The sequence below is a fragment of the Excalfactoria chinensis genome, chromosome 2, assembly GCF_039878825.1.
Source record: "Excalfactoria chinensis isolate bCotChi1 chromosome 2, bCotChi1.hap2, whole genome shotgun sequence".
Taxonomy (NCBI): domain Eukaryota; kingdom Metazoa; phylum Chordata; class Aves; order Galliformes; family Phasianidae; genus Excalfactoria; species Excalfactoria chinensis.
Window position 1 is genome coordinate 36371045 of NC_092826.1, and position 19181 is coordinate 36390225.

Below are 19181 nucleotides of genomic sequence, written 5' to 3' on the forward strand. Positions count from 1 at the left end.
AAGCTTTTACTTCTGGTAGGATACATTGATAACAACTGCTAATCAGAGGCAGAGTTATCCTCTTTAATTTATCCTGCATCTAACTTACTCTATCCCACATCTACGTTCCTTCAACCAACTGTTCGTGGCACTGTGTCAGTAATGACTTACTAGCACTTCAAGATTTCTGGAAATTCCTTGGCTCTCCTCCTATTACCACTCCCAAGTTGGAATACAAGGAAACTTGGCTGGAAAATATTAACAACCTTTGTGTTTTGTCTGCGTAGGGAAAAGAATTGCTATAAATTGACTGCTGCTAGCTTGGATATCTTAAAGGAGATTAGCAGAATGGATTGATTTTAAATGGACTATCAGCCCATAAAGAATAAGATCGTTCCACAAAAGAAATTTTCTTGAAGCAACAAAAACTTGTAAATCTACATACGTGCACGTTGTGCCTAATTTTAGGATGAAGTTAATAGGATGGTAAGTAGTTAACTTCATCAGTCTGGAGGCTCCTGGCACTCGTGACTGATGCTTTGAAAATGAGTAGAGGTAGAAATACTAATAATAAAGGCAAGTCACAGTCAGTACAGCGTTGATAATACTTGCTTGGCTCTTAAGATTTGTATCTGCCGTGATCCAAGGAAGATCACAACTTAGCAGTGGCTTCCCACTGAGTGACTTAAAAGTATACAGGATTATGTACCGCTTAGACACATACGTATGCCCTTGTGTTCTTCTCTCAGTATCTGGATATCTGCATTTTGCATGAGGTGATGTTCTGAACATTACCTCTGCAGGTAAGAATTCCAAGAATCATCAAGTCCAACATCTACTAAAGCAGACAAATATAGTTTAGTGTTGAAGATATTGGGTTGTTCATGGAAAAATACGTGAAAGAATGTCTTTGAATACATCTCAGATCTGTTCTGCAAACAATGTGCTGATCACAAGATGACTCTGACGGCTTATGAGAGACAGCAAGCATGGCTAGATGAGCAAACCTGGCTTGGAATTCAGCCACGTCCTTGGACCTTCCTACACAAAAATGTTAATAACAATCACACTTGTTCCAAAAACAAGAGCAAAGCGAATTGCACATTTGTTCGTTTGGATTGACCCTGCCAGGTGATGAACCTTTGCTGCAACAGCATTGCTACAATGAGAAGTTACACAGACCGGTAACTTTGAATAATCCTTTTTGGCACTGTTTCTCTCTGCTCTCCAGGACTGAGTTGAACCAGCAAAGTGCAGCCAGGGGCTTGCTGGAGGATTTTGTCTCAGAAGACCCTGACAACGAGGATGAGAAAAATCTACTGGGTAAGGGTGAAGAGAGGCTGAGATACTGCTGCTATCCATGCAGGATGGAGGAGAGCTGAAAATGGGCTTGAGCACAGAGCCAGTACCCCAGAATATACAAAACTATACAGCAGAGGCCAAAGTACATCCAGTGAAGTATTTGCAATTGAAGATAAAGCTTAGTTTTCCCCCTTTGCACTTAGTAGATTCTGTCCTCTAGTCAGCAATCCACTGAGGTAACTGTGATGATGTTTTCTTCAGGCAATGAAGAAAGCTGGTTGGGCTAAGCAGTACAGATCTGCAGCACAGCAGGTGGAGAATGAAACACATGCTGCCAACTTTGGCAAGATACAACAATGGTTTGGAGATGATCTTCTCACAGCGTTTGCTTGCTTGTCAGCAGGGCAGCTGCTGTTACTGCTGCTGAGAACAGGCTTATGCTTTTTGTCTGGCATCTGGAAGAAGTAGTTCCCAACACTGAAAGAGTCTACAAGGCACTTGGATTGCAGTAGTTAAAACTTACGCTGGTAAAATGGGGTTGGTCTGCATCTCTCACAAAGTCTTTTTGTTTACAAAGGACACTAAGACTTGTCACATCACAGCAATAGGTTCTCCATGCTTTTTTCCTGACAGCTGACTGGACATGCGCAGTCCCTACGGGGGGCAGAGGTTGGTAAGGTTTTCCACAAGCCTTGTAGTTGTTTTTCTCCTGTCTTTCTCTACCATCAGCAACCTGGAAAACAGCCATTTGAAACTTCAAGATTACAGAACATCCTTCTAGATGCGATTTCTTTTGGGGAATGGTCTCTCTGGTTAGAAATATTCCCTTACTTTCCACATCACCAACTGGAAAACAGTGGAACATCCTTGACCAGTATTTCTCAGACATGCTGGTGAGCAGTGCCCTGTATGGGCAATTTGTGCACAAGGAACTGTTTGTTAAACAAGATCTCAACATGGACTGCTGGGCCACAGCAAAATCTGTGCAGATGAAAGCAGCGAGTCTTAATTGCAATGACTCCAAATGGGATGGCAGGAGAATTCTCCTAGCTGCAGAACGCTTTCTTGCTGGTCAGCCTTGACAGCTCACCGTTGCTTGAGGAAACAGAGCCAAGCTATCACTTTTAGCACTTCAGCAGGTGATTAACCAGCAGCTGAGTCATCCCTGTCCAGGGCTACCACATCCCAAACCAGGGGAGGGGTGGATTGCTGGGGAAAGGAAGCACAACAAATCTTCCTCTGCTAATTCATGCCATCTGGAAGCAACAGCCTGTGGGCCTGCAGCTTTATTTGCAAAATATTGTTTACAATTTTTATTACAAAGACTATAGGGAATAAGACTTAATTATATTTTAACAGTTCATCATCATTACACAAACTGTTGTTCAGCATTCAGCTTCAGAAAACAGGAAGCAATACTCATAAGATTGGTTTCTCGGGCTTTTTTTTTTTTTCCAGACTATTGTTGGTAAGATGTCAAACAATTAGATGGGAAAACTGGAATGGAACCCAGTGTCATGCAGTTGGAGTCTTTCGGTGTGAGAGGGCTCTTCGGTGAGCCACAAAGGATATGAGCTGTCGCAGCCTTGACTCATCAATTTTGCTGGTGGTAATCCAAGCTTGTATGGGAGGTCTCTTGGCCTAAGAGCTTGTAATAGAAAGGCAACAAACACAGATGATCCACTGCAAGCAGACACTGAGCAGTGCCTGCAGCTCACGTGTTCCAGCACTTGCACAATCGCTTTAAGTGCAAAATTACATAAAACCAGCATTAACCCTACCAAAACTTCTCCTTAAGCTGCAGGGTTAGCAGTTCTAAGCAAGTGAAGGAACCCACAGGTGTGAGAACTAGCAGATGGCTTTAGGCACATCTAGGCAAGGGCAAAAGGATCAGTGAAAGGGGCAGGGTCTCTACCATACGGCAACACGAAGCTGTTCAATAGCTCAGCCCTCCAATTTCACTCACACAACACTTTGCAGATCTCAGTAAAAAATAAGTTTCTTTTCTTCGAGTACAACCAATAATCAAACAAAATGCTGCAAGATAAATGTACACGGTGGATTACTCATTAACCCATAGTGCAGGAAAGCCAAATTTACAAACAAAGTAACGCTTTAGAACACTTGGTTACAGTCAAAACATGCCTTGAAAAATCACTTTGATCTGTTGTTTCCATCATAAGGGACCATCCATTGCAGTTCCACCCTGACATGTGGAGGACTGAATTTCTGCCATAAAGACTGGGTGAGGGCATGGCAAAGTTTGTTTTCTCTAAGGAAAGATGCACTGCAGTCTACTCTGAGGACAAGGGGACTGGATGAGAATGAGGCTCCTGGATTCTGTAAGGGTACATGAATAGAGGCAAGGTAGTCCCATAGTCTTTGCTTTCTGCCTCCACTTCCCCAGACAAGAAGAAGAGCTGAGAACTTAGTATGTGCTGCAGGTTCTGGAGGAAGCTACATGAAAGCATACAAACATCAGGAGTGTGATATCAACAGGTGAATAACAGGATACAAGGCATATCAAGCAGCTGTGCACCTCCATACTACAACCACAGTCTGAGACATATGCTAAGAGTCTGACACTCATAGGGAAGAAACACTGCCCACAGCATTCCATTCTGAGAACCTCATCTGAAATGTGTGTGCCTGAAGCTACACATTCAAAAGTCAGTGGCAGCACTGGGGATGCCCCAGGCCTACAAAGAACAGGGCACAGACTGCATCTTCCCTGCCCACATGCAACAGTTGTGACTGAGGCAGACTTCATCCTCTGACTTGGGAGCTCTGATATTATAGGGGCAAGAGAAGTTCTAAGTGCTATTCAAAAATATCAAGTGCTTTGGCCAAGATGTATGCTTTTCTTTATTCGTAAATGAAGTCTCATTGGCAATAACATTGTTTTCTGAAAGATCTTTTTTAAAGATAAAAACAAAACTTATTAAATATTAAAACAAGATATACTGTCTTAAAGTCTGCAAATGCTCTCAAAGCTATTCTATTTTTCCATTCAGTCTCCTATTGGCTTGAATTATCCTTATAAATGATACTAAGCTTAACAACATCCAAATAGTTTAACCAGGTCTCAAAGAAGAAGGGGAAAAAATGCTTCATCTTGAGAACTAAAATGTGATTGCCTTGACAGAGAGGAAACCAGCACACAATCATATGCATGCACTGAATGCTGACAAGTAAGTGCCTGGTTTTTATAGTACCTGAGAAAGAAGAGTAACGGTTGTGTGAACTGCCTCCTCAGGAATAGAAGTACTTCTTTAGTTTGCTCTTAGCATCTCTGCTGAATCAAAAGATACTGCGGCTGTGCTGGGGGGGGTCAGAGGTGGATATTGTCATTTAATAGTAAAGGTGATTGTTAGAGGTAGAGTCATTACGGCTGGAAAAGACCTCTAAAGATGATCCAGTCTGCTAGCACAATACATTAGAATAGGTTACAAGAACATGGATGCCTTCCAATAAACCCATTATAGATATGATTGAGATGTCTCTTTCGGGATACAGCAGAGGTAATATTGCTAAACAAAACGACAATTAAAATACAAACATAATTTAAAGGACAGTGAGATGACACTTTAATTTATTCTGAAGTGCCCAGTTCCACACCAAGCCCAGTGCAGGAAGCCTAGAGCCACCTCCCCCACCTCCTCTCTCTGGATGGGAAACCCCAAGGCCGCAGCTCTGCTCCCTGCCCCCAGCACACACTGTGAACACAGGTTGCTTAATAAGCAACCAATTGTACCACGCTAATAAAAATACAGTTCTTGGCAAAGCACTTGATTTGGCTCCACCTCACTTGATGAAAAGTGGTTTATTAAATTAGGTCAATTTGCTTACCTAAAGTTTGACGAAACAGTTCTTACAACGCCACGTGCTGAGTGTCCTAAAGGCTCACAGAAGAACACCTGCAAGCCACCCTGTCAGAGGCATCAATCCCTGACTGAACAGCAGGTTCTCTTTCTCTCTCCCAGCAGCATGAATGCTGAGCTGCAGATACATCGTGAGGAAATACATGCGCAAAAAAACATTCTCTGCAGGTGAACACTGGATCTATACCTAATAGAGGATTGCAAACAAAATCATAAATTACAACTTCATAACATTTTCAGTTAGCAAATTACTCTGATTTTAGAAACCAATGTCTGTTTACCACTGTTATACATATGCTAAGTTCAAAGAATCATTGAATCACAAGGTCGAAAAGGACCTACGAGATCATCTATAGTCCAACTGCCCTCCTATTAGCACTGCTACCACAAGCCACTAAACCATTTCTCAATAGCTTCTATCCAGACACCTCTTGAATGCTGCCAGGGGCAGCGTCTCCATCACCAACCTGGGCAGCCATTCCAGTGCCTGACCACTCCCTGAGAGAATAAGTTTTTCCTTATATCTAATCTAAATCTCTGGTTCAACTTGTGGCCATTTCCTCAGGTCCTGTTTGTTGTCTGTGAGAAGAGGTCAAACCCCTCATCACAACCTCCCTTCAGGTAGTTGTAGAGAGCAATGAGGTCTCCCCTGAGTCTCCTCTTCTCCAGGCTGAACAATCCCAGCTCACTCAGCTGCTCCTCATAAGACTTGTGCTCCAGACCCCTCACTAGGGAGGTGCTCAAGAAGTGTGTAGATGTGACGCTGAGGGACATGGTTAGCAGGCATGGTAGCAGCAGCAAGTTGATGGTTGGACTAGATATCCTTAGACATCTTTTCCAACCTTAATGATTATGATTCAAAGCATTGGGCACTCACAGAATCCAGCTGTCTACAGATGGCCTCAAAAGGATGCACGCCCTTAAGAATCTACAGTTTAAGAATCAAAATACCTCTTCAATCCTGTACAGGAGTAGCCAGCCCAGAATTTTACACTAACCATCATTAACCTATTGAAGGAGCCGCTTCTGCCTGTCAACTAGAAGAGAACTAAAACACAAAGCTGCTCAGCAATCCACACTGCAAGGAATTCTTTCACATTTTGATTTACATTTCACTGATATAACGTGGCTAACTATTACTTATTCATGTAACACTGATATCTCATAGATAACTCTATGATGATCTCTAAGGTCCCTTCCAACTCGCACGATACTGTGATACTGTGTGTGATACTGTAATAGTTCAATTTTAAGTACTAGCAACAAAAATCTGACCCTTAACCCATAGGGTTCTGAACTGCACAGTTTGGAGGGTTTCTACTTCTTGAATATGAATGTTGGGGGGGACGTTTAACTGCTTCTAATGAAAAGCAGTTCAAATGTTCTGTATTCTTTACTTCTAGTAAGAATAAATAGAGCATTGAAATTTGTTATTGATTGTTTGGTTACTTTCTACTTTAAACTGCTGATCCATAGCATGCACAGAATGGTGTTTCGCAATATCTGAGGGCCATTAATCTTATTTTACAGGACAATGGATGACATCAATATTCCCTGGCACACAGGGCGAGGTATTGTGCCAAGAACGTGTCATGCGAAGCATTAAGAAAATAGAATGCCACCATCATCCTTAAAGGTAGTGAAGTAAAAGAATTTAACAGCGCTTTCCAAAAGGAAAGGCTGAATTTAATAGCCCTCAAGAAAAAAAATAAATACAAAATACAGTGTAGAAGGTGTAAGAACATTAAGTGTTGAGATACAAGGCACTGATAGTAAAAGATGCATACATTACTGTGCCACGAGGCTGTTAGAAACAAGTGTCTCTACACTACAAGAGAAGAAGTGACATTGTACAGTAAAGAGCTCCAACAGAAGGAACTGTCTGTGGTAGCGCTCGTAAAATGGTAAAAACATTTCCCAGGTAAAACACAAGTTTGGCACTAAGTGAAAGCACTAGTTATAGTAGCAGCTTCAGGAGGTGGACCACAGCTTGTGTCCACTGAAGTAACTCAAATGAAGCAAGAGGAGGCAACATGTTTCTCAAACTGAAACAGAAACTAACTGCTTGAAAAGTAGCAACGATTGAGCAATTACATTTTCATTCTCGTTACTAGTCCGCATATTGCCAAGGCACTTAACTGTCAGGAAATGTTTCCAGTGTACAGCTGCTTACCAAAGCAAAACAAGTAAAGCAGTAATCCAAGGGTAGCAGCACTTCAACATGCATAGCAAAAATTAACTCATCGACTAGGTCTGAGTTTCAAATAAATAGCAAGTTGCAGAACAACTCCTGAAATAGACTGAATAGGTTGGGATGGTTAGGATTGGGCTTCACATGGACTTTGCTCAAACTGAACGCTACGTAACTCCCACAGCCCTGAAATAGGCAGTGAATACGAGTAATCCTTTATAAGAAGTAAGGACCTAGGAGTAAATTGGAAGCTTTGCATCAACTTGGCAGAAGTGAAAAAGCGTATGTAAATAAAGAAAGAAACCTATTCTAAAAACTGATTTTAAAAGAATGTTTTTAGAACACAATAGCTGTATGCCTGATTCCAGTTACTATGAAAGATTTTATTCGCCCTTAAAACCACCACCAAAAGAAACCCATCTTATTTACAGAAGATTCATGCTACTCCAACTACTTTGGTTTTGTAAAATAATACGTAATAAATCGCAATGACTCCCACAGACAGCATAAGGAGAAAGTGTTCAGACTATGATCCTTGCGAGTCCCTCCCAGCTCAGGATAGCCTATGATTCTATGACTGAATGGCCTCATGTCTCTTCAGAAGACATTTTCTAGGGAAGGAACTGTTAATTATTAAGTCAGCCACCATAGTACTTCAGGATCTAAAAGACACAAATATCTGTTGTGGTTCTCAGCCTCTGAAGTTTCAGTATTATTTGTTTCTGCAGTGCCACAGCTGCACGCAGCATTCTGCAGACTGCTGCTGAAGGAGCCGACAGCCCAAATTAAACACAACACACCACCATAAAACAAATCAGTCCCAAAAAGCACTTAAAGAGCTACTAGAGCTTCTAAAAAACCTGACATCTTCACTAGCTGTTCAGTTGCACTTCATATAGATAGATATCCCATCTTGGTGTCTGCTGCTGGAGGAAGACTTTCTTTTCAATCCCTGGACACGAGCTATGGAACTACATTTTGGGGCTGAGGAGGAAGCCAGTGTTGTAAGAAACAGGTAAGCAGGAAAGATGTTCAAAAACAACAGTACAGAAACTGCTGTAGAATGAAAGCCTCTGCAAAGTCAGTACCACATACACAGATGTTGATCCTGAAGTCACAAGACAAACTAAGAAGCAAATCAATTAATAAAAAGCAAAAAAGCAAGATGTAAGTCAGGAGACGAAATAATATTCCATGTGAGGAAAAACCCACACAAATGAAGTCATAGGAAAATGGGAGTCTGAGGGCAGGATTGGCATTAGTGCAAGGTAAGAGGCTGACATTATTCAGTAGAACGCTGAAAGGAAGGCAGGCCAATTTTAAGAGAGTGTCAGCTGCATTTAGTTCAGCATCTTGAGCATCAAGTGGGAAGTAAGGATGTGATTGAAAGACTTCAACTGTATTAATGTGTTAGAACTGCAGTCACTCACAACAGGACTTGGACAAAGAAGACATCAAGACAGAGCTCCAAAGGACAGAGAATTTATTCAAGATCTGATGAGTCTTAGTTATGTATAGAGACAGAAAAACATACTGAAGCCTTACTAGTCCACTGCATTTAGTGGGTATAAATGTAGTAATTCTACAGTTTGCTATCCGATAGGTAGCAATAACAATTTAAGATACATATATATATTTGAAGTAGTCAGATCTATTTCTTTCCATACTTAAGGAACTAGTCAGAGAAGACCAAGAACACCCAGAGCTGCAGCACATGCAATTCCCTGCCTGTCAAAACTTCACCTACTAAACGTGAAGAGGTTTCCAGGACACTGGAGCTAAATGACTAACACCTACAGGAGCACTAAGCCATACCCACCATGGGAACAGAAAGCATCACAGCAGTCTTGCACTGTAGGATCACAGGAACCACAAGACAGTAAAACAAAGACATCTGGACATTCACCTGGGCCTGGCAGAGAGCCCAGAGCTACTGCTGGTTCAGTGCTCAGCTCTAAGCAAGAAACTTCAGTGGGAGAAAGAAAATACTCTGGAGGACCATACTTGAAGGCTTCTGAGGCTACACAAACTTCTTATCTCCAGCATTCTAGACTCTCATTTTCCTCTTCTCTTAATAGTATAGATGCAACATCCAGCCTTCCTTTCTCCTGAATGAATTTCTTGTTTTACATCCGTGGAAGAGGCTTAAAAAAAACCCTAGAAAGACAGCAGTGGTTAACGATGTTGTTTTCACACAGTCTCTGTTGTACAACAGCACCATCCAGCTGTCAAACAAAAAAATGAAACAATTCACCAGCGCGATCCAGATTTAGTTTCGTACCACCAAAAATTAAGACTTAAAGCTAGTAAACAAAACCCACAAGAAGTCTTCCCCCTTCCACATGAATTGCATTGGTCCTTTACGTTTTGTTCCTGTGTTAATGCATAAGACTGTGTACTTGCTTTAGTGAAGCAAGGAGTCCAACCCAATTTGTTTCTGCCCTCTAAGTCTGGTGGTCTACTACTTACCTCAGTGCTTGATGTGTAGAATATCAGCTCTCAGACATGAAGAAGAGACCATTACCTTCGGCTCACAACCAAAGACAGCTAACCACACCACAAAAACTAACCAAAAAAACCTGTTTCGTAAATAACAGCTTACGCTTTTGCTGTCGTAATTTACCACTCCTCTGCCTCAGAAGTGAAACTAGGAATGATAACCTGAAGTGAATGGAAGAAAATAAAGACTCAGACTTAATTAATGGATTACAATGAGAGGCATTATGACAAAACTTCTTGCTTCCCCAGATTTCTTCCAAAAAATATAAGGCACATGAATACACATAACTGAATAAGCAACATCCCCCACAACAGATGAATGTTATTTGAATGAAATGCTTAAAGTCGCTGCTTACACCGTCATTGCTTCTTCATCAAAAAAGATCAGGCTTGCCATAAAACCTAAAAGGAACTTACCTTGTATGTCCACCGATGCCTTTAGTTTGCCCTGCAATCCCATATTTTTGCACTGTGAAATAGTTCCAGCAGGGAATACATCTCTTCCTCCAACTCCCTGAATTCAAGTCCTAGTTCTCCAGACGCAGGATAGCAGATACCCTGAACTGCCACACGCCAACCACCCTTTCAGAGAAGGAAAGGAGCAGAAACTTCCCCAGGAAACATTAGCAGGAAAAGAGTGGAAATGTAAAAAACCCACTAGGAATATGGCTATTCTTACACTCGCATCTGAAAGAAAAGCTCAGGATACGTGAGACAGCTTTAAGAAACTTGAACTCATGAAAGAAAACATATTTAAGTACAAGTCCAGTACCGGAGTGCAGCACAAACAGCAAGCACTAGAATAGTAAGTAAAGCCATAAAAGCAAAGACACCATGCCTAAAGATGTAGCAAAGGTGCCAAATGACAAACTTGTGCCAAGTGGGAGAGAAGGTAAGCTCACACAAGCAAAGCAGCAAGACCAGAAAAGTCCAGATATAATCAAAGAAGACAGCCAGCTACCCAAAACTCAGAGAGCAGGAGGATTAAATAGAGACATGGCCAATGAAGAAGTAGTACCATTAAGCCTAACTAATGAAAGCAAGGAATTCTCCACTCAGACGGAGAACACGGGATCTTCAGGAAGAGCTGTATTAGAAAGTCATTGCAGAACTAGATCATTAGGGCAGAGAAAGAACAAAGTTACTAGAAAAATGTTGGAACTGGAACAGACTAAAAACGTTCAAACTACTAAACAGAAGAATTCGTGCCAAACTGGAAAAAGCTGCTAAATGGGGGACAGTATTGAAACAATTTAGAAGTGGTGGGCAAGGTAAAGCCTTTGAATCTAGTATGGAAGCTTCTCCTCAGCACCAAACAAAAACACAATCACTGACTGCAAAGTCTGAATTTTAAGTAGAGTCAAAATAATCCAAAATAAAGAATCTCATGATCTTCCCTGAAGAAGGTCTACTTCGCTTGCCAGGAACACACAAGAGAACTTATGACATGGTTTGGAGGCCAGACAGCTATTCTCAGAGAACTGCGCGCTCAAGAGGCATAGAGTTACACTCTTTCCAGTAACAAAAAGGGCACGATCAACTCGCTTCAAAACTCAGGTATAAAAGGAGAGCAGCCAGAAAGACAGGAGTAAAAGTAGATCCCATTAGTTACTAGCTGGTCAGATGGCGAGGGGGAAGGTGAAAATAGCATAAAACTGCTGCTAACATAGAAATAGGCCTTGAGTGGAAAGCAATGAGACAAGCCAGACAGAGAGAAAAACAGGAAGCTATGAAGTCTTTCCAAAACAGTCTAAATAGAGAGACAACACTTTTACACCATCTTCCAAGAGGTCAGCCAGAGTTCTGCCAACTTAATCGCAGTATGTCTTAAAAGGTTTTCACATGGAACTTGAGCTCACGATAGTCGTTTTTCCATCTTACCAAAGGGTGTCATTTCAAATATTGAAGGTAAAGAAAACAAGCGTTTCTAGACAGCAATCTGATTACACTTAATGGCTGCCCAGTTTAGATAAGGAATCAGTCTTAAGACTGGAGTAGCCTATTCGAACTGAGCTTTGTAGTCTTGTATGAGTAAGCATTTCCAAACCCAGGGCTTCAGCTGTCCAGAGTTGGATAGCTGTACTATAGTTAAACCTGCTATGTCACTCCAAGTGCATGTTTACATGCCTACAAAGTCCCCAACCTCCTCCAACAGCCAAGTATCTATTTACTATCCACCAAAGGTACAATTCAGCGGAGACAAGTTCAGTTCCATCTTCACCAACCTCTCTAACCTTGTACCAAGCAAAGCCTGCACATCTGATTTATAGCAACCTTCTGCTATACACCGATGAAGAGCTGTAAGCTTAATGACAGCCTGTTGGATTTGGGATTTTAGTTCGTGAATAGTGTTATTTAAAGAAGGGACACTGCAAACAACTCGTGAAAATAGTGATAGGACTACCCACGATAAGCTTAGAATATTAGTCAGAATAGCTATATACAAGAGATTCTCCACATACTAGTCCTTTACTAGTCTTTCTAAATTTACTCAGCCCTTAAAACTTACAACTGTCAGAAAAGTTAGAATTGCAAATCTTAGGAGCCGTTAGTATTTCACAGCATGTTAGCTTCTACTTCCAAGGACCCTGGACGAGTTGTGTTGGTGCCCATGTCTTTTAGTGAGACACTAAACGCCAATGAGGAAGAATACAAACAGAACCCAGTCCTATCTTAGAAAGCTCACACACTTCAAAACTTAAGAGCTTACTTTAATCCAAGATATGGCAACATTGAAGTCCAGTTTACAAGAGGGCAACCAGATGCTGACAAGTCTTCGTATGTACAGTGAACACAGTAAAACAATGCCAGTTTGTAGTCAGTACGGCTTCTCTACAGATTCCAAGATTTTCTTTCTCTCCTCTGCTGAGGGCATCTCCGGTTTCACACCACTTCTTTTCCTTTGCATCATAATGTCATGCTGAAAATAGAAGAAAGTAAGCATGAGAAGACATTTCTCAAAAGTCTCTGCCCCTGAGCTCCCACTGAAAAAGATCCTTCAACAGACGTCCTCTTATATACAAGGAGCCTGATATTCTAGATCTGATTAGCCGACAACTAAACGTACTAGTATTTAACTGAAGCTATCTGATAACTCACCTTGCAGCTTCACATTACAGCATTCCCATGACACAGACTACTATGCAATTGTCTGTAAACAGGTGGGATCTTTTTTTTTTTTAGGTTTATACAAGTATTTAAAGGCATAAGCTAAAAGACTATTACGGTGGCATAAGGACTAAAGATAGCAGAGAACAGCTGAATTGCATGGGATCGTGTCACCTGTATCCATGTGCACCAGAAGTGCCCAGTTCCCCATAATCCTTTCCCACTGAAATACAGGACAAAAAAACCACTAAGATCACCGCCAAGTATCAAACTTGCTTAAGGTTAATCTTGCTTAAGGGTTATCTTAGGTTGAAACAAACACGAGCCAAAATAACAAAACCAGATCAGCTTGGCTTGCCTAACTTTCTTCACACAAATTTAAAACAACTTACTGACAAAAAGTATCTGACTAAGTTAGAAGGGAATACACTGCAAGAACACTGACTCACAATTTTTGGAGGGTAAGCTTAAGTCTTCCGGCAGCACATACTAAGTATTTAGGAATCTAGCATCTCCACGTGAGCATAAGAACAACAGTAGAAAGCGCCACAGTCCCAAGAGTTCAGAAAGCACTGTCAGAAATAACGTACTTAAAATAAGGAGTAAAAATTAGGAAAAAATTGTATCTATGGTGCTTAAGAAAACCTGCTTACCCAGAATTTCCTGCAGTTTTTGTACTTCAAAAAATAATCAGTACACATATCCTTTTTATAGTTGTTGTCATCCATACATTTTCTAGAGGCGTCTGTTTCCTTTAATAGGAAAAACAAGCTTCAGAGCTGAGAGAATTGACTGTACGTGGGGTCTACAAATTCTAGTGAGTCTCAGAATATCTATGAAGATAGCGGACGGCTTCTCAGATGAAAGGACTGTATCAAAGGGAACATCTACCAAAACAGATAATCAGTAATCCTCGAGAAATTGGAGATTGCAGCAAACATTAGTACTCCTTAAATAGTAAGGAGAGCATCCACAAAGTACTTCTTTACAGAAATCCACTGTATAACCCATAAAAGAATATTAAGATTATCCATCGACTTGGTCTAACCGGGATTTCAGACTGGTTTTACAGACGGAACAATAAAGCAGTAAGTTGTATTACACCCATTTGTAAGTAACTACTGGTCATTACTTCATACATATTTTACAATGCATGTTTACAATGTCTTCTCCCATTTTCAGGCTCTAAGAAACAATTCAATGCATGCTACCGATGGAGGAGTGCTACCAATAACGCAATTTCTAGAGGAATTCCTTTTGCATTTTGACCTAAAAACATACAAACAGAAATCCCAATTTGATGATCTTACCGCTATGCAAGGATTTCTGTCATGATCTCTAAGCTGCTGTGCATACTTGGGCATTCTAGACACTCGCACCTTGGCTAGAAACAGAAGAGAAACGAGTTAAGTATCAGCTTTTAATAGTGACAGAATATTCAGTTTGAGCTTCAGCATCTAATAAAAGACTTCAGCACTGCACGCAAACAGGTTTTGTGGGTTGGTTTCTTACAAGATTTTTTTGTTTGTTTTTCTTTAAGTGAGCTGCTTTTGTGAAATTCCAAAGCTCCAACAACAAGACGGCTCAGACAAGTTTAGCCTATCACCAAGACTGCTTGCTCCTAGATAAGTTCCTTCAGAGAATGGAGCCACTCTTTTACTGGATTATCACACTGAGAAAGCAAACGTCTGGGAGAAACATTTTTGTGGAAGCTCTTCAAACCAATACACTTGAGAAACCTCAATGAATACAGCAGGGGAACAGATCTGTGCCTACTCCTTAGCTGGATCCCATCACACATATCCACATGCACAGAAGCGCCCAGCCTTCCTGCTGCACCAGGCAAACTAACAAAGAGAAATTACTTCATTGTAAAGAGGACCAGATTTCCCTATGCCAGCCAGATCAGCTCGGATCACATTTTTCACCAATCCACTGCTTTGACACAAGCTCTAGGAACTGTAAGCTGAAGAGATTCCAGCACAAGTAACCTACACTGATCCGAGATGAGGGTGTCAATAAGAGCAGCAGACCCTCCTTACTGCTCCCCATGCGTTGCCTCCAGCACAGATGTGACCATGCAGGTATTTGTTCCAGATAGAACAGTTCGAAGCAGAAATACAAACTAACTTGATCAAATGCTTACTTCAGCCAATGCGAGCAGAAATACAGGACTGAGGAATAAACACCTTTGCGAACAAAGTGAATTACAGATATCCTTGCTCAACCTTATTTAGCTTAGAGATACAGCTGCAGTTTGAGCTCAAGCTTCTTTCTGTTCACGTTGGAGACTAAGAACCACACAGCAACGGAGAAAATCCACCTTTGCTTGATATCACTTCCAAAAAATAAGCCTAACAAACTAACTACTCTCATGAACTCACACAGTACTTTAAAGGAAGGTTCTTACTTGGTGAAGAAGGAAGCTATTCCACAGGAGCAAGCCTTAGAGTTTTATCTCCTGTGAAACTGCATTCACGAGGCACTTGAACTATTTTCTGCACTCCACAGCAAACAGCATCAGGAGCACCTCTGGCATTCCCTAAAGAACTGCCCAGGGTCTGAGGTGCCTTAACAAGCCAGGCAAACGCTAACTTCCGTGAGCGCAAAATGATCTGGATGAGAAACCTCTGTCTGAAATGGAACTGCACACATGCAGCACAGCAGCAGCATCCCACCGTGAACGCTACCAAAGCTTCTGAAAGCGTTCGGAGACAGACCGACTTCAGCCCAGCACACCTCACCGACCTCACCGCTCGCTACCCAGACTGCTGTCGCCACGTTCAGTTTAACCACACCGCCAGAGTCCATCCCCGCACGGGGCAGCGGAGCGCAGCGGACCCACTTCACAAGCACTCAGGTCAGGTTCCCCCGCACGCACGCCTCTCCCCCTCTCTAAAGCGTTTTCAGCCGGGTAAGGGCAGGCGGGTCACACCGGAAAGCCGCCTTCGCCCGAAGCGGCAGCCGGGCAGGAAGCTGTCCCCCACCGCCATCCCCTGCTATATGCGGGCTGCGGCTCCGAGCACAGCCACCGTCAGCGGCCCCTGTTTGAGCACACCGGCAGCCGCGAGCCACGCCAGGCAGAAAGTTACTCGTCGCCGGCGCTCTTTAACCCTACGGCTCCGTCAGTCCACCGGGATCCGCGCTATTTCCTTAAACACGCGCATCGCAGTTATTAAGCAGCAAGCCGCGGAGCGAAGCTCGCACGCGAAGCCCGCAGCCCTTTATCGCTGTAACACCGGGCGGGAGGCTCCAGCCGCGCCGGCCGTAACGGAGGGCCGCGGGCCTGGACGGCGCTGAGGGCGCGGGCAGCGGCGGGGCCCGAAGAGCCGCAGGCCCGCAGCGCGGCGCCCCGCTCCCCCCGCCCCGCGGGCAGCCCCGGCCCCACCTGCCGCCGGAGCGCCGCGCCCGACCCCGCCGCCGCCCCCGTCCGGCCCCGGCGCCGCTCGGCCGTCGCCCGCGGAACCGAGCGAGCCCCCGAGAACGGGGGAGGGCGACCGGCGCCCGGCCCGCCGGCGGCACTCACCTCCGTCCCCGGCCGCGTCCGCGGGAGCCCGAGGCGGGAGGGGGACAGCCCCGTCTCCAATTCGAAAGACGTCAGCGGCTCGGGCAGAGCGCTTAAGTACGGGCGCAGCCTACCCCGCTCCCGGCCTCGCGGCTCCCCCCGGCCCAGCGCCGCCGCCGCCCACGCCCCGGCGGCTCTGAGTGGCGGGGCCGGGCGGCCAATGGCGGCGGCGGCGGGCCCGCCCCGGCCTTGAGCGGCGCCTCCTTCCACCAACGGGGCGGGCGGCGCGGGCCGCAGGCGCCGGCGGCGGGGCGCGGCCGCGGCGCTGAGTGACGGGGGGAGGCGTCCAACCCGCGGTGCGTGTGGGCGGCGGGCGGTGTGGGCGCGGCGTGTGCGGCAGGCTGGGCTGCACCGCAGCGCATACACTACAATGGCTGCTGGAAGGACGGGAAAGCAAACAATTTCCAGGCCCGCCGCGTCCAGCCCGAAATATGGGGAAAAAATTACAGAAAAATCGGAGAACACTGTAAAGGGTGGAAACGGGGCGCAGAGGGGATGCTGAGGCTCCCGCGGTGAGTCTGCTGCGGGTTTGGGGGGCAGGCGCCGGGGTTTAGCAGGGAAATATCAGGGTTATTTAAATTATGAAGGGGGAGGAGGAGAAGGAGGGGGGAGAGGAGCGAGGAGCGGCGAGCGGCGAGGAAAAGTTGGTGTTAATCATCCCCGCGTCCATCCTTCTCCCCCCGCCGCCCTCTGCTCCCACCGCCCCGCGCCGGACCCCCCCCTTCCCTCCCCCCCCCCCCCCCAACCCCCCCCCACCTCGCCCCGGAGGGGGGGAAAAAAAAAAACAGGGGAGGGGAGGCGAGCGCTGCCCCCCGCCCTCCTCCCTCGGAGGGAGAAAGCGATGATTTTCGGCAAAACCTCTCTCAGGAGTTTCCTCCACTCCTCCCCTCCCTCCCCGCGGCGCTCTGGTGGTTCGCGAGAGAGCGGGCGAGGCAGCGCGCTGCCCGGGGCCGGCGGGAGGGAAGGAGGGAGGGCGCGGGGTGCCCGGCGCGGACCCCCGCCGGGGCCGGGGCCGGGGCAGGAGCGGGAGCCGCGCGGCCGCCCCCCTCCCCTCCTCGCCCGAGCCGAGCCTGTGCTGCGAAGGCAGTGACAGCGGCGAGAGCGGCGAGAGGGAGCGGAAGACATTAGAGGCGGCGGTGCCGAAAAATGAGGGAAAAAATTAATATAAATTCGCCCCCCGCCTCAAAGCGGCCGAATTTCGCACAGAAATTTCCCCCGCGGACCCGGCTACCCGGAGGGGGTCCCCCGGCCCCGGCGGCCGCCGCTTTGGGGGGTATCCGGAGCGACTTTGGGGCGCTCGCCCCCCCCTTCCCCTCGGCTTTTTGGACAAAAGTGGTTCTTTTTTTCGGGGTAAAGCAACGAATTTGCCCGCTCTCCCCCTCCGAGTGGCCCGGGAGCCTTTCCCTGCCCCATCGGCTTGTGTTGGGAGCACAGTGCGGAGCCGAGGAGCGCCGAGCCGGGCTGCGCTGGGGAGGGGGATCGCTAACTGAAAGCAGGAGAGATCCGGAGAGAGAGAGAGAGAGAGCAGGGACAGCTTGTTGTCAGTATCATAAACAACCAAAATGGAGGGAGAACTGAGGCATATAACAAAATAAAAATCAGAAAAAAAATGCCAAAAAATACCTAAAAATCGGGGCCGCTCCCCCTTTTCCCCCTCGAGGTGACAGAATAAAACCCGGGGCTTCCCGAGGCCGTTTTCGGGTTTCAGGGAGCAAGGAGTTAATATTTATTATTTTTTTTTTGTTGTTGATGAATTCTTTGGGAAGGCAAAAGCCTCCTCTCAGTCGCCACCGACAATGGGGGAAACGTGAAAATCCCTTTCGGGAGGCAGAGGTAGGGGGAGATGGGAGTGCAGAAAGTGCACAACTTTGGGGCAATGCGCAGCGATCCCAGATAAGATAAATGCTGCATGTGCTGCTGGATAACTTCCCTTTTTAATGCTTTTCGGGTGTTTCGGGGGGGGTCGGGTGAGGGGGGGGGTGGGTGGGTTGGAGGTGGGGGCTGCTCTCCTTTTCTCTGCCTTCTTTTTCTGTCCTTTTTATGATTATTTTTTTCGGAGCGGAATGCAGTGCCTTTGTAGTGTCACTTTCCTGATCTAATTAGGATGTGTGAGGCAAAGTGTAAACCTTTCCGGTTTATGAAGTGCGTTTTCGTTGCCTTTCAATCTCGAGTTTTCCTGGTGGCTCCCCTCCTCTCTTTTAAACTGGATCCTGCGGAGCGGTGTGGGGCTGAGGTAATGCTCCACGGGGAAGGCTCTGTGCTCCAGACAGGCACCCCTCCTGCTCTGCCCGTTGCCCTGCCTGCCACGTCCCTTCACCTGTCTGCGTCCCACCAGGCGGGCGTTCTGCGCTCCCCTCCTTGTGTTTATATGAAAGGAGGATGCCTCATCTCGCCTCACGTTGAAGTTAATGCGAAAGTGCTGCTGATGTTGGTTCCACGTGGGATCAGGGCATTTTAAAGAGACAGCTTCTCTTTTCCTATGGTTCTCAGCACCTCTGCCCGTGGCAGAGGGATGGTTCGTTGGTTGGGTGTTTTTTTTTAATGGAAAGGTATCAAATCAGCCCCGGTCTGAAAAATTAACCATAGATAACAGGGGGAAATGCCCAGATTCGTTCAGATCGAAGCGGTTCGGTTGAGCGTCACGAGGCTTTTCTTG

The 19181-nt window shown here is 45.5% G+C and overlaps 2 protein-coding genes across 9 annotated transcripts in view; one reads left to right on the forward strand and one right to left on the reverse strand.

Annotated features, from left to right (window-relative positions):
• Nucleotides 1-16670, reverse strand: part of CHCHD7 (coiled-coil-helix-coiled-coil-helix domain containing 7) — a 32287-nt gene extending 15617 nt beyond the window's left edge. Inside the window, exons 1-6 of one of the 6 annotated variants that reach the window (XR_011902751.1) lie at nt 16487-16670; nt 14271-14344; nt 13614-13712; nt 12563-12772; nt 9260-9510; nt 2556-5349 (exon numbers count right to left, since the gene is read on the reverse strand). Coding sequence is in view for 1 of the 6 variants with exons in the window: in XM_072327599.1 (XP_072183700.1) it covers nt 12671-12772; nt 13614-13712; nt 14271-14324 (255 nt within the window). In the remaining 5 variants the exon portion in view is untranslated. Of the gene's footprint in view, nt 1-2555; nt 5350-9259; nt 9511-12542; nt 12773-13613; nt 13713-14270; nt 14345-16486 lie in introns of those variants that run through there. The other 5 variants (XR_011902753.1, XR_011902752.1, XR_011902750.1 and 2 more) reach the window with 5 other exon arrangements.
• Nucleotides 16671-16851: 181 nt separating this feature from the next.
• PLAG1 (PLAG1 zinc finger) overlaps nt 16852-19181 on the forward strand; it is a 45117-nt gene continuing 42787 nt past the window's right edge. For all 3 annotated transcript variants that reach the window (XM_072329392.1, XM_072329393.1, XM_072329395.1), the window contains exon 1: nt 16852-17037. The gene's annotated coding sequence lies outside the window, so the exon portion shown is untranslated. The remainder of the gene's footprint in view (nt 17038-19181) is intronic.